This window comes from Labrus mixtus, chromosome 16, assembly GCF_963584025.1.
Source record: "Labrus mixtus chromosome 16, fLabMix1.1, whole genome shotgun sequence".
Lineage (NCBI taxonomy): Eukaryota > Metazoa > Chordata > Actinopteri > Labriformes > Labridae > Labrus > Labrus mixtus.
The window spans coordinates 2,305,182-2,319,659 of NC_083627.1; the positions used below are offsets into that span (position 1 = coordinate 2,305,182).

General features: G+C 40.2%; 1 protein-coding gene and 1 long non-coding RNA gene across 2 annotated transcripts; one reads left to right on the forward strand and one right to left on the reverse strand.

Moving 5' to 3' along the window:
- The first annotated feature begins 385 nt into the window (after window positions 1–385).
- LOC132991085 (major histocompatibility complex class I-related gene protein-like) lies at window positions 386–11,817 on the forward strand. Its single transcript, XM_061059693.1, has 9 exons — window positions 386–556; window positions 4,124–4,390; window positions 6,726–7,004; window positions 7,482–7,775; window positions 8,280–8,426; window positions 8,505–8,522; window positions 10,958–11,065; window positions 11,242–11,291; window positions 11,641–11,817. Exons 1-7 carry the CDS (start codon window positions 499–501, stop codon window positions 11,029–11,031), a joined length of 1,137 nt encoding a protein of 378 aa, XP_060915676.1. The 5' UTR covers window positions 386–498; the 3' UTR covers window positions 11,032–11,065; window positions 11,242–11,291; window positions 11,641–11,817.
- Window positions 6,739–8,379, reverse strand: LOC132991140 (uncharacterized). Its single transcript, XR_009676141.1, has 2 exons — window positions 8,278–8,379; window positions 6,739–7,770 (listed from the first exon to the last, which is right to left on the reverse strand). It is a non-coding gene; the product is annotated as an uncharacterized LOC132991140 (long non-coding RNA).
- Window positions 11,818–14,478: the final 2,661 nt, after the last annotated feature.

A 14,478-nucleotide genomic window follows, 5' to 3' on the forward strand; every position in this document is an offset into this window, starting at 1 on the left:
ATATCTGGATTAGGACTTTTTATTAAATCCCAGAGCAGCCATACAGAACAAAAGCACAACAAGACTCAACTACATCCCTACAAACTCCAGATTATCCCTGTATCTGACCTTTAAACTCTCACAAATGTATACACTTGTTCTTAAAACTTCACATTAACCAACAAAATATATAAAAATAATCTGATCATCTGAAGGTTTAACACTACTGTGATAAATAAATAAAGTCCTGCGTGTCTCCCAATGCTCTGTCATGGGCTGAAACAAGCGGAGTTAACTTCCCCTTTCATTCACAACCTGTCTGAGTCAATGTGACCTAGTTACTAGTGACGTCGATGCCCAGGCTGAATTCCTATTGGCCGACACAGAGTTTGAATTCAGCGCTCTTTTTTCTCCTCACCTCGTTTCACCCTCAGAGCTCGAAACACGCAGATTCTCAAGAAGTTGATAAAAAACATAAAAGGTTGAAGTTGGACGAAGCTGAAGACTTCACAGGTCACAATGAAGACTCTGGTGTTTGTGTCTCTCGTGGGATTATTCCTCCACGACACGACGGCAGGTGAGTTCAGATTCATTGAAGACGATTTAATGGAAAGAGGGAAATGTCGCATGTCTTTATAAACTGTTGGTAGAAATGAAAGCTTCATTTGATGTTTGTTCTCAGGACTGAAGCAGCTTGTTGAAATGTGAAAAGTGAACATTTAATTTGACGTTAGTAAATCCTGTTTGTTCACGTCCTCACACCCTGATACTTACAAGAAAAGTGTTGTTGTGAGAAAGGCTATAAAAAGTGTCTGCTAGTTATCTTTTCCAAAAGACAACCCGAGAAATGATGAAGGCCCGGTTCATATGAACAGGACCATGAATGTTAAAATAGCAGCATAACTACAGTGAACACAGCAGATAGACTCTGATTCAGAAAGAAAAAGGAACAAAATGCCTTCAAAGTGTTTCACCTCTAAAACCATTAACAGAGCATTTAAATTGACTCTTTAAGTCGTTCATGACAGTTTAATGTTAGACAAAGTGTTTTCTTATTAATGTAGTATAATTAATGTGGTATAAATACTTATTTCACTTGAATTAATTGTGATAATTAACATATAATCAGAGTGTCACAGTCATTAAAGTTCATTTTGTGAGGATCAAACTCAAATATGTGCTCAAAGAATCAGAAACATAATCAACCTCCTGACCCTCAAAATGAAGTTAATCTCGGTTTATTGTTTTACCTCTGAATATTTGTATATGAAATATGAATAAGCTCAAAGCTATTCCACAGATGATCTTCATCTTTTACATGTTTGTTTGTTGTTTAGTTGAGATCACATAAACCCTGAAGCTCCAACATTTAATTGAAGTCAAACATCAGACTGTTTAGAGCAGGGTGGGCAAACTTTTTGACTCGCGGGCCACAATGGGTTCTAAAATTTGACAGAGGGGCCGGGAACAGATGGATGGAGTGTTTGTGTGAACTAATATAAATGACATGTAAAAGCCATTACATGAAAGGATTTGGCCTTTAACAGGTTGCAAAGCATGAATATGCAAGGCTCGTTGTACAAATTGATTTCCAATTTCCATTTAAATTTTAATAAACACAGTAGAGAAACTCACGTTCAGTTTCAGTGGGAACAGTGTTGTTGATCTCCCTTTTTTGCCAGTGCATTAAAGTCTGGAGTTAGTTTTGTAGTGGTAATTCTCAGGATAGATCCGAGGTGTTGGTCAGTTAACTTGGATCTGTGAGGGGCTTTGTTGATGTTCATGACGCTGAATGTCTGCTCACATACGTAGGTATATCACTTACCATTAACCATTCATTAACTCCAAAAATGTGCTGATCTCCTCTTTCAGCTCCCACACTCGTTGAAACACTTTGCCCAAACTTAACCAGCGGACACGAGAGTGGTACAGTAAGTCCTGATGATCCGCATCAGTTTCCTCCAGGAACATAATAAACTGACGATGCTGAAGTCCCCTTGCTCGTATAAAGTTAACAAGTTTTACAACTGGATTCACGACATGATTAAGCTGCAATACAGACTTACACAGAGATTCCTGATGGATGATGCAGTGAAGGAAAATAACATCCTGGTTTCACTTCATCCTGGATTCTTTTCAGCAGCCCAACATGTTTTCCAGTTAAATTTGGCGATCCATCCGTTGTGACAAGTTTACTCCAAGGTAGCTTCATTCTCTGGATGACAGCAGACACCTGGTTATACAAGTCCTCTCCTCGCGTTTTTCCTTTCAGGGACTCCATGGTCAAAAACTCCTCCGTTAGCTCAAAACTGTCATTAATCCCTCGGATAAGAATGAGGAGCTGAGCAGTGTCTTTCACGTCATTACTTTCATCCAGCGCTAGTGAATATAACTTAAAGGACTCAGCCTTTTTGTTTAATTCTCTGGCTATATCTTCATCAATCAGTTCCACACAGCGAGTCACAGTCCTGCGTGATAAACTGATTTTTTCAAACTGGCCTTGGCTCTCCGGACACAAGAGACCTGCTGTCTCTACCATGCAGTCTTTTAAAAACTCGCCTTCGGAGAAAGGCTTGCTAGCCTTTGCTAATTTGAATGCCAGCAAAAAACCTGCCTTGGTAGTTGACTCTTGAATCGCAGTTTGTTGGTGAAAAAAATGTTGCTGAGTCTGTAAATTATCCTTCAACCTCTGAGCCGCAGCCGCCCGTTCTTGCGGGGACTGCTTGCTAGCGCAGTTAGCATGCTTCGTAGCAAAGTGACGGCTGATACTGTACTCTTTGAAAACTGCGACAGTTTCTTGGCATATCAGGCATACAGCCTTTGATCGGACTTCAGTGAAAAAATATTTAGTTGTCCACTCCGTATTAAACACTCGGCATTCACTGTCCACTTTTCTTTTCTTTGATCCGCTTGTTTTTCCAGAAGGGCTCATACGGGTTCATAGGGCAAAGTGAATAATACACCACACTCTGAAGTGCGCCATCTATTGGGGAAACGCGGGCATTACAGGGTAAAACGAACGAGGTTTAATTATAATAAAATTTAATTTAATAATAATATAATTTGGACAAGTTCGGCGGGCCGGATTAAAAAGCCCAACGGGCCGTATATGGCCCGCGGGCCGTAGTTTGCCCACCCCTGGTTTAGTGGATCTAGAAACACATATCTGCTGATGTGAGCTTATTGCACATATTTAGTTTTCTGTGGTTATGTTGGCCGATAAGTGACAGAAAACAGTGAAGCAGCTTGAACATCATTTAGAAACAGAGTCTGCATTACAGAGTTTGTCCACCAGAGGGCAGTCACGACTTTATTCTCAAACTGAAACGTCACAGCTCAGTTTGTGTTTCCCACACAAAAAGAAATAAATGGTTTTAATCTGTGAAAGTAAAAAAAAACATCCACAGCAGCCTCAACAATTCAGCATTAATAAGACTACAAAGTTTGTAGACTTTATTCAAAGTGGTTCCATTTATTCCTGCACAGATTTATCTAAAAGCTTTTTTGTTCTGAGCAGTGCATATTTTTCTAAAGAGCAGATTAAAAACAGAACAATGATCGACGTGCATTCAGAAAGCAGACAACATGCAGGATTCAGAAATGATCTGTCATTTAGTTTAAGTTTTTTAGTTTTTTCTAATTGAGTTTTTCTCCGCTGGCTGATTGTGCAGCTCCACTCAGTCTACACAGCTTCTTAAACTGTGCTCCATATACTGTTCAATAGTTTTTCTTTGTTGCTGTCCTCCGACACTGTCCTTTCAATACTCAAAGAATAAAACCCGCCTACGTGAGGACTAGTCATGAGATGTCAAGAAGTCAATAAAAAATCCACTTAATGAAACATATCTGTCAGTGAAAGTCAGGGGCATGACTGCATCACTTGAATATTTGACTTGTTGAATAAATAATTTCAGTATAAAAACATTTTCTAACACTTGAATCAGAAATATCAGAATAAGAGTTCCAGGAGAACTTTTTCTTTTCATCTCTAAATTAATTTGAGTATTTAATGACTGCAGAGAGATGATCAGGTTTGGTTGAATGTACTGGAAGTGTTTTTTGATTCTGTGTTCTGGATAATAACTTTTGTTCAATGATGTAAAAAGTTTCAGATTAAACTGATGAAAACATTTTGTCCTTACAGAGATGCACTCTATGAAGTATTTCCTCACGGCGTCTTCTGAAGTCCCAAACTTCCCAGAGTTTGTGTCTGTTGGGATGGTTGATGATTTTCAAATAGATTACTACGACAGTATCACCAAGATGGACGTACCCAAACAGGACTGGATGAACAGAGTCACAGAAGACAGAGCTGACTACTGGGAGAGGGAGACTGAGAGAGCTGTGGGTAAACAGAAGGCCTTCAAAGTCAACCTTGACACTGCAAAGCGACGCTTCAACCAAACTGGAGGTTTGTTTATGATTCAATTTATACTGAAAAAAGATTATTTATAATTTGATCCTGTATTTTAGTGAACAGATGTTACCACACACACACACACACACACACACACACACACACACACACACACAGATACATACACACACACAGAGTCACACACACACACAGACACACACACACACAGAGTCAGGAGTGTGTGTTCATGGTTGAATCTGTTGGATGAAGTCTTTCCTCGTCTGAAACAAACAGTCAGACTCAACAGAAACATCTCAGAGACTCAGACTCCTGGATGCTGCTGTACTGCTCTGATTCAGTGTTTCTGTCCATCCCATAATAATCTACAGACATTATTAACACTTGATCTCCACTAGATTACATCACAAGAACTCTACTGAGCTGCCCACATGTGAACTCTCCTTTTAGAAAAACAAACCTGTTCATCACAACAAACCAACAACACACAGCTGATAGAGGAACATTACTGCCTGGTTTCTCAAACTGAGGAGCAGGACCCCAAATGGGACACAGGCTGCTTCTGCTGGGTCCTCACATGAGAGGAGGAGCAGCATGTTTTCATGAAGCTGACTGACAGGACGCCATGATAAATATGACCATCAGATCAGAGGGGTCAAAGGTCAAACAGCACAACTCTACTGTACTGACCTCCCTGTGTCCGAAATATTAACAAGAACAACTTCAGATTATATTCATTTAGATTATATTCATTTAGATTATATTCATTTATATTATATTCATTTAGATCAGATTCATTTAGATTAGATTCATTTAGATGAATGTGATGACGGTGTGTCTGTCTCATAATAAACTATTTAAATGAATGACTTTCTGCTCAGTGTTGCTCAGACTAAAGAAGTCATTTAAAGATTTAATCTCAGCCTCTGAGAAGTTGTGATGGACTTGTTTGACTTTTTATTGACATTTAACAGATTCAAACATTTATTGATTGATTTAAAAAAAGCCGTTACATCATCAATAATAACAAGAATAATGAGTTAACGCTCTAAATATGTGGTATGAAACATATTGGATTGTATGAACTGGACCGTACTGATGTTCAGGTTCCATCCCAGATTCTACATGTGAATTATAAATGTAGATTAAATGAGATGAATGAAAGTTGAACAGTGTTTGTACGCCATGATTCACTCATCAGGCTGAACAGTTCAGTCCATTCATTGATGAGATGATCCACAGAAAATGAAGGGACAATCATTTTGATCATGGACTCATTATTTCAGTCTCTTGAATCCAAAAGGTCCAAAATGTTTTTTCCAGTTTGTCAAATATGACAATTAGCTGCTTTGATCAGTTTGATATGATTGTAAATGAAACAGCGTTCAGTGTTATTCTGGAGCTGTTTGAAAAGTTCACCTTATTCTTTGTTGACGTTTCAAAAGAAGTCGTTGGTTCATGAATCAATCCAAATAATGTGATCATGAATCTTTATTCTGAGCTCTTCATAAAAAGTCCAAGTACACATTAGATGAGATGATCTCCACTGTTCTGACCTCAGTGTTGGCTCGTCCTCTCAGGCAGCATCAAACAAACATCTGCAGCTGGAAACAGCTGTTGTTAGTGTTGAATGATTGACAGATGGATGAACCAATCAGGACGCACAGACTGTCTCCCAGTCTCCATACTGGTCCTGGTGGTCTCTGCCTTATTGTGAGCAGCTGTAGTAACACACTGCTGAACTCTGTGAGGGCCGAGCAGGAGGAGTCTACAGACTGATCCTGGACTGAGACTCTCCTTCAGAGGAAACTTGGAGAACAGCTCGGGACAGTCGAGTGTGTGGTTTCTCACAGGACGAGCGAAATGTTGGACTGATCCACAGAGAGTCCACGTTCAGTCCAGGACCAGTTTAATCTGAGTCTGCTAGTCAGGACTACAACTCAGAGAGAGAGAGTGACTCAGTGTGTCTCTGATGTAATAATAAAGGAATTAAACTATACCTCTCTCTCTCTCTCTCTCTCTCTCTCTCTCTCTCTCTCTCTCTCTCTCTCTCTCTCTCTCTCTCTCTCTCTCTCTCTCTCTCTTTCTCTCTCTCTGTCTCTCTCTGTCTCTCTCTCTCTGTCTGTCTCTCTCTCTCTCTACCTCTCTCTCTCTCTGTCTCTCTCTGTCTCTCTCTCTCTCTGTCTCTCTCTCGCTCGCTCTCTCTGTCTCTCTCTCTCTGTCTCTCTCTCTCTCTGTCTCTCTCTCTCTGTCTCTCTCTCTCTCTGTCTCTCTCTCTCTGTCTCTCTCTCTCTGTCTCTCTCTCTCTCTGTCTCTCTCTCTCTCTCTCTCTCTCTCTCTGTCTCTCTCTCTCTCTCTCTCTCTCTCTCAGGTGTTCACATTGCCCAGAGGATGGTAGGCTGTGAGTGGGATGATGAGACTGGAGATGTTAATGGTTATTTTCAAGATGGTTATGATGGAGAAGACTTCATAGTTCTGGACATGAAGACAATGACGTGGGTCGCTCCACAACAACAGGCTGTCGTCACCAAACAGAAGTGGGATAATAACAAAGCTGGTTTAGAGTATCTTAAGAACTACCTCACCAAGGATTGTGTTGACTGGCTGAAGAAGTTTGTGAACTATGGGAGGAGCTCTCTGATGAGAACAGGTAGGATCAAATGACCTGATGGAGATGAATTCTGACAATGTTCATCTTCTTCTTTTCTTGTTTATCTTGTAATTGAACAATAAATATTTCTCACATGTTTCTATCACACATGCTCTGTCTTCATCTTTAAGCTTCCCCTTACCTTTCCCTTCATGTTAGATCTCTTTCTCTCTGCTGCTCATCGCTCTCTCTCAAAGTTTCTCTGTGTTTTTATTGTACTTTCTCTCTCTCCTCTTCTTCTTCTTCATCAATCCATCTGAACCCCCCTCACCTCTCTTCTTCTGTTTCTTCCCCTCTGACCCTCTCTTCTTTGAATTATACTTTAATAAGGTTGATTTTCATTGTTGACTCACTGGATTTTAAAGTCCCTTTTTTTACCAGTACATTTAAAAAGTGTCATCAAACATGAGTTGTAACAGTATTTAAGAGTAAATCCTGATAAAGAAACTATAATCTGTCTTCCTGTTTGTCCTCCAGACCTCCCCACAGTGTCTCTCCTCCAGAAGACTCCCTCCTCTCGGGTCACCTGCCACGCTACAGGTTTCTACCCCAACAGAGCCATGATGTTCTGGAGGAAAGATGGAGAGGAGCTTCACGAGGACGTGGACAAGGGAGAGATCCTCCCCAACCACGACGGCTCCTTCCAGATCAGCGCTGACCTTCAACTGCCCTCTGATGACTGGGGGAAGTACGACTGTGTGTTTCAGCTCTCTGGTGTGAAGGAGGACATCGTCACCAAACTGGACAAACGAGAGATCAAGACCAACTCCGGTAAGACCTCGATGAGAAGTGATGAAAGAGAGGATTTGACTGGAACAGTCGTGTGATGGAGGGAAAGTTTAGTTGTGACTTTTTCTTTCTTTCAAACTCTTCAAATTGTAAAAGTATTCAGAAAAAGAGTTTAAAGGTTTGGATCAGGATGAAACAAACACAGAGATCTTTAAAGAGATTATTAATGGACAGAATAGTTTAGTTTTTTACCGTCTGTCCGCTCGTTACCACAGTGCAGCCGCATCAACGTTTAAATTAGTTTAAATCAATAATATTGAGAAAAAAGGGTTTGAATGTAATCGTTAGCGTTTACCATTGTGCCACAATCAAACATGGAAATAAAAGACATAAAGGTGAAGGGAAAAAACAACTACATGTAGAAAATGAATCAAAGGTACAGTGATGAAGACGAGCTAACTGACAGAAGGAGAAACTTTGTCTTTAATGAACCTTTAACCTGTTTGATCACAGGTTGTGTGACTGTGTGTTGTTTGTGTTCAACAGTGAATCCCATCTACATGATCATTGTCATCATCGCTGTTGTTCTCCTTCTTGTAACCATCGTCTGTGCGGCTGGATTCTGCCTGTATAAGAAGAGAAATGAGAGAGCAAAGCGGAAACATTCAAACATGTTTTTTATATTTACATCTGGTGAATATTTCTCTTGAGGGAACCTTAAATAACCTTCAATGAAATAAATCTATAACAATCTTTTTTTTTCTGTTTCAGCCAAACGCCCTCCATCCCGTAAGTGGAACTTGATTTTATTATATTAAGTTTGACCTTAAATGAACTCTGTAAATGAAAAAGGGTTTCTGGAGTGTTTTCTGGTGTAAATGATGGTTTCAGAGTCGGATGTGTGCTAACCATAGACTGTAAAAATAATGGACGGGACAAGGTCCCCGGTCTAGTGAAGCTTTTATTTGTAGAGCTCCCCCTGCTGACTGGCTGCAGTATAGGTCATAAACCCCGCCTCCTCAATGATAACAGACGGGATGTGGGTCAAACTGTAAAGCTAAAATACTCGTCACATCATTTTTTTCCAAACCTAAACTCTGCTGTGATCATTAGTTATTATCACCCTACATTGTGTTCAAGTGCTCATTTTTCTGTGAAGTTTGTTTTAAATAAGTTATTTGAGGTTGAAAAACGGGATTTTACGTCATATTTGACGATGATTGACAGCCGCGGATCTTGCGTAGCTCTCTTAGTGAATAGTAAAAGTTACGTAGTGAAGGAAAGCCGAGACGCCATTTAATTTTTCCGTTCAGTTTTTTCGTCTTTTTTGAGCTGGCAAAATGAGTTGATCTGCAGTAAACTGTTCTAACCGACCTGTGGGAGCTAAGGGATCTTTGCAGTTTTTTCAGTAAGTAAAAAAGTGTGATTTATGTGTCATTGGTTGGTTAAAGTCGTTATCTAGCTAGCTAACACATAAGCAGTCTAAGGTTAGCTGAAATGTTGTAAAGCTAGGTTACTTATCCGGCATGATTTATCTTTTTATTTTTTAAAATGAGCAAACCTAATAACTGACATGCTGTGTTTCTTGATATTGTTATATCATTATTGTGATTTAAATTGTATTTAAAACCAAGAATCGTAATATAAAATCCGCTCACAGATGAGGTTCATTGACTGTACAGTTATTTTACAGCAAAAATAAATAAGTCTGGTAAAGTCTCAAAAAAGTATCTAGGGCAAAAACAAAGCCAAATAATTTAAATCTGGCCTGCATCATTACTAATGTGTACATGTTTACAGTCTGAGTGATAAGTGGGTTATACAGAGAGTAACAGGTTTTACTTTCACCGTGCAGACTGAAATTCATAGAACTATATACGAGGGTAGAATATTTCTCTATGTATCCAGATAAAACTAAAGGTAAGATCTGATTTAATATAACTGTTACTGATTTAAGATCCAGATAAAACTAAAGGTAAGATCTGATTTAATATAACTGTTACTGATTTAAGATCCAGATAAAACTAAAGGTAAGATCTGATTTAATATAATTGTTACTGATTTAAGATCCAGATAAAACTAAAGGTAAGATCTGATTTAATATAACTGTTACTGATTTAAGATCCAGATAAAACTAAAGGTAAGATCTGATTTAATATAACTGTTACTGATTTAAGAGACTAACCGAAACGTGAACACAAACATCAACAACCTGCGGTGGTGTAATGTAATATTAACTGAGCATCATGCTGCTTAAACTGATAAATATTCTGCATTGTCTTCCACACACCAATTCAACAATCACAAGTTGATCATATTGTATTGTGTGTATATGATGCTCATTGAGAATTTGTACTAAAACCTGACAAACACTGCGGTGATTGTGACTGTGTCTGTATTTAGCACCTTTCAAAGGAAGGTGTTAATACAGGAGATCAGTGTTACACACAACATGCTGCTGTTATTGTAGTTAGGAGGAGACATAGGTACAATAAAAGAAGACATAAAGATCACGTTTTTCCACACATGTTAATATGTTTTAAATGTCATACATTTATTTTTTATTTTGCTTCAATAATCGTTAAGGAAGAGAAACACCATGATTAAACTACAGGCTGTTGTTGTCTTTTTATAGCCAAAGAAAGCTGAACATCCACAGCCTCTGCATTCTAAAGAATTTCAACATTGATATTTATGTCGTCCTATTTCCCTCTTTTCGCCAACATTATATTTTAAACTGAGGATTTCCTTTTTCTCGGGTCTCTCGTCTCTCCCCAGCTCGCCCCCTCCGGTGCGCTCCTCTCCATAATGCGCTCGTCTCCTCCCTCTACAGCCCGCTGCTGCTACTCTGTAGGACGTTTGGATTGGGGGACCTCACCAATAAAATACTACTTTATATTTTATAAGCAGTTTGCCACCACACTGCACTTTTACTCTCTAAAGGCATATGAGTATGTACATGACAACTTTAACAAAGCTTTACCACACAGTCACACCATCCACACAGCTGATCCAGGGTTTACTGTAGCATCTTTTACAGCACTAAGAGGTCATGTACAGGCAAACAGAGAGAAGGGAAAAGAAACAATCTGTGCTCTCAAATAACAAAGCAGTCTCAAATCTTTTTGAGGAATTACAGCTAAAAAAAATCTACTTTGCATACAGTACATCCTCTGATAAATAAAGTGAAGTACTTTGATTGCATTTCTGTGACGTTCCTGTAGGTGACCATGATGCAGCCAGACTGAAGCAGCACATTGTGAAGGTGGACGCCATCATCTTGTCTTCGCAGTGCTGATTCTGAAGAGAACGCCTTCATATAGGACTCAAAGGTAAAATGATCTCTCATATGATTGGACTGTGTTATTGTAACCGCTATCAGCATCAAAGTAATTTTAGTAACAATTTATAATCCTTCTTAAAATGTAAGGAAGACTAGCAGAAGATTTTAACAGCCTCTGTGGTTCTACAAGTTCATGTTTAAATTGTTCTTCTTTCTGTCTTCAAGGAAATCAATGCTTAAAGGAAACAACAGTCCAGACTCTGACTCCAGCTCCGGTGAGGTTCTGCACACAAATCTGATTATATGAGAATATTTAACATTAGTTTAATTTATCAGGCTGGCCCATGTGATGACAGTTTAAAATAATCTTCAATAGAAAGTGGCAGGAACATTTTTGTCTTAAAACATAAATTCATAAAGCTGATCATATTATTGGATTCATCATGTCTTATTATATATTTTATTTTTCCTCTTAAATAGTTCTCCTGTCTTTAAAACAAACTTTAGAAGCTGAAGTTTAGCAGAACCTGAGGACAGATCTGATTTCAGGTCTGAGGCATAAACATCACAGTAAAATTCATTATACTTTACATTTAACTCCATGATTGTTTTTCTCTATTACAGAAGATGCCCTCAGATTCAGATCCATCAGCAACCCCTGACAACATGGAGGACTCGTCCCCTGAGCGTTTCCTGTCCTCTCTCAATGTTCTTCTCTTCAGTTATTAACTCTTGAAATCAGCAGCACAACATGCCAGACTGTTTGACAAGTCTGTGATTGAATAAATGGAAATGGAATCTCATGTGTATCTTGCTATGCTTATTGGCTTTAAATGTTTAATATTAAATAAGTTTGAAGGCCATTTATCTCAGACGAGACCGGCTGTGACAAGCTGAGCTCGTCTGTTAGCTTTGCTGTTGTCTTAGCTGTTGTTGGTCAAGAAGAAATTATTGTCAGTTCAAGGCCTTTTCAAATGTGAGCTATGAACTTAACTGCTAAATTATTTTACTGTGACCAACACTTTGTAGTGCTCCAGTTAATCAGAGACAGTCAATTCAGATTTAAAAAAAGTTTATTTAAACATTTTATGAAAAAAGAAAAACTTCAATAAACAAACCCTGGCTTCATTAACCATGTGGAAAATAAGTAAGGGAGACCATCAGGTCGAACTGCTGGGACATAGGAGAAAGTATTAAAAAAAAATCGAATAAAGTATAAAGATCCTGGATGATTGTTTGACTGTTAAAGTATGATGGAAAAGCAGATCCAACACAACCCTCCAGAATCTGGCCTTTAAAACACAGGGCAACATCATGTTAAGAAAAATAGCACCATTGCATATTGACCAGGATCTCTGTGTTTTATCTGAGGATGACTATGGTAGCCTTCTCACTGTTCACTGTCACAAAGCTCCAGACTCTGTCCACCTTCTCACTGTTCACTGTCACAAAGCTCCAGACTCTGTCCACCTTCTCACTGTTCACTGTAACAAAGCTCCAGACTCTGTCCACCTTCTCACTATTCACTGTCACAAAGCTCCAGACTCTGTCCACCTTCTCACTGTTCACTGTAACAAAGCTCCAGACTCTGTCCACCTTCTCACTGTTCACTGTCACAAAGCTCCAGACTCTGTCCACCTTCTCACTGTTCACTGTTCACTGTAACAAAGCTCCAGACTCTGTCCACCTTCTCACTGTTCACTGTCACAAAGCTCCAGACTCTGTCCACCTTCTCACTGTTCACTGTCACAAAGCTCCAGACTCTGTCCACCTTCTCACTGTTCACTGTCACAAAGCTCCAGACTCTGTCCACCTTCTCACTGTTCACTGTAACAAAGCTCCAGACTCTGTCCACCTTCTCACTGTTCACTGTTCACTGTCACAAAGCTCCAGACTCTGTCCACCTTCTCACTGTTCACTGTTCACTGTAACAAAGCTCCAGACTCTGTCCACCTTCTCACTGTTCACTGTCACAAAGCTCCAGACTCTGTCCACCTTCTCACTGTTCACTGTTCACTGTCACAAAGCTCCAGACTCTGTCCACCTTCTCACTGTTCACTGTCACAAAGCTCCAGACTCTATCCACCTTCTCACTGTTCACTGTAACAAAGCTCCAGACTCTATCCACCTTCTCACTGTTCACTGTTCACTGTCACAAAGCTCCAGACTCTGTCCACCTTCTCACTGTTCACTGTTCACTGTTACAAAGCTCCAGACTCTGTCCACCTTCTCACTGTTCACTGTAACAAAGCTCCAGACTCTGTCCACCTTCTCACTGTTCACTGTCACAAAGCTCCAGACTCTGTCCACCTTCTCACTGTTCACTGTCACAAAGCTCCAGACTCTGTCCACCTTCTCACTGTTCACTGTCACAAAGCTCCAGACTCTGTCCACCTTCTCACTGTTCACTGTAACAAAGCTCCAGACTCTGTCCACCTTCTCACTGTTCACTGTCACAAAGCTCCAGACTCTGTCCACCTTCTCACTGTTCACTGTCACAAAGCTCCAGACTCTGTCCACCTTCTCACTGTTCACTGTAACAAAGCTCCAGACTCTGTCCACCTTCTCACTGTTCACTGTTCACTGTCACAAAGCTCCAGACTCTGTCCACCTTCTCACTGTTCACTGTCACAAAGCTCCAGACTCTGTCCACCTTCTCACTGTTCACTGTCACAAAGCTCCAGACTCTGTCCACCTTCTCACTGTTCACTGTCACAAAGCTCCAGACTCTGTCCACCTTCTCACTGTTCACTGTCACAAAGCACCAGACTCTGTCCACCTTCTCACTGTTCACTGTAACAAAGCTCCAGACTCTGTCCACCTTCTCACTGTTCACTGTTCACTGTTCACTGTCACAAAGCTCCAGACACTGTCCACCTTCTCACTGTTCACTGTTCACTGTCACAAAGCTCCAGACTCTGTCCACCTTCTTACTGTTCACTGTAACAAAGCTCCAGACTATGTCCACCTTCTCACTGTTCACTGTTCACTGTCACAAAGCTCCAGACACTGTCCACCTTCTCACTGTTCACTGTCACAAAGCTCCAGACACTGTCCACCTTCTCACTGTTCACTGTCACAAAGCTCCAGACTCTGTCCACCTTCTCACTGTTCACTGTTCACTGTAACAAAGCTCCAGACTCTGTCCACCTTCTCACTGTTCACTGTCACAAAGCTCCAGACTCTGTCCACCTTCTCACTGTTCACTGTCACAAAGCTCCAGACTCTGTCCACCTTCTCACTGTTCACTGTTCACTGTTCACTGTAACAAAGCTCCAGACTCTGTCCACCTTCTCACTGTTCACTGTCACAAAGCTCCAGACTCTGTCCACCTTCTCACTGTTCACTGTAACAAAGCTCCAGACTCTGTCCACCTTCTCACTGTTCACTGTAACAAAGCTCCAGACTCTGTCCACCTTCTCACTGTAACAAAGCTCCAGACTCTGTCCACCTTCTCACTGT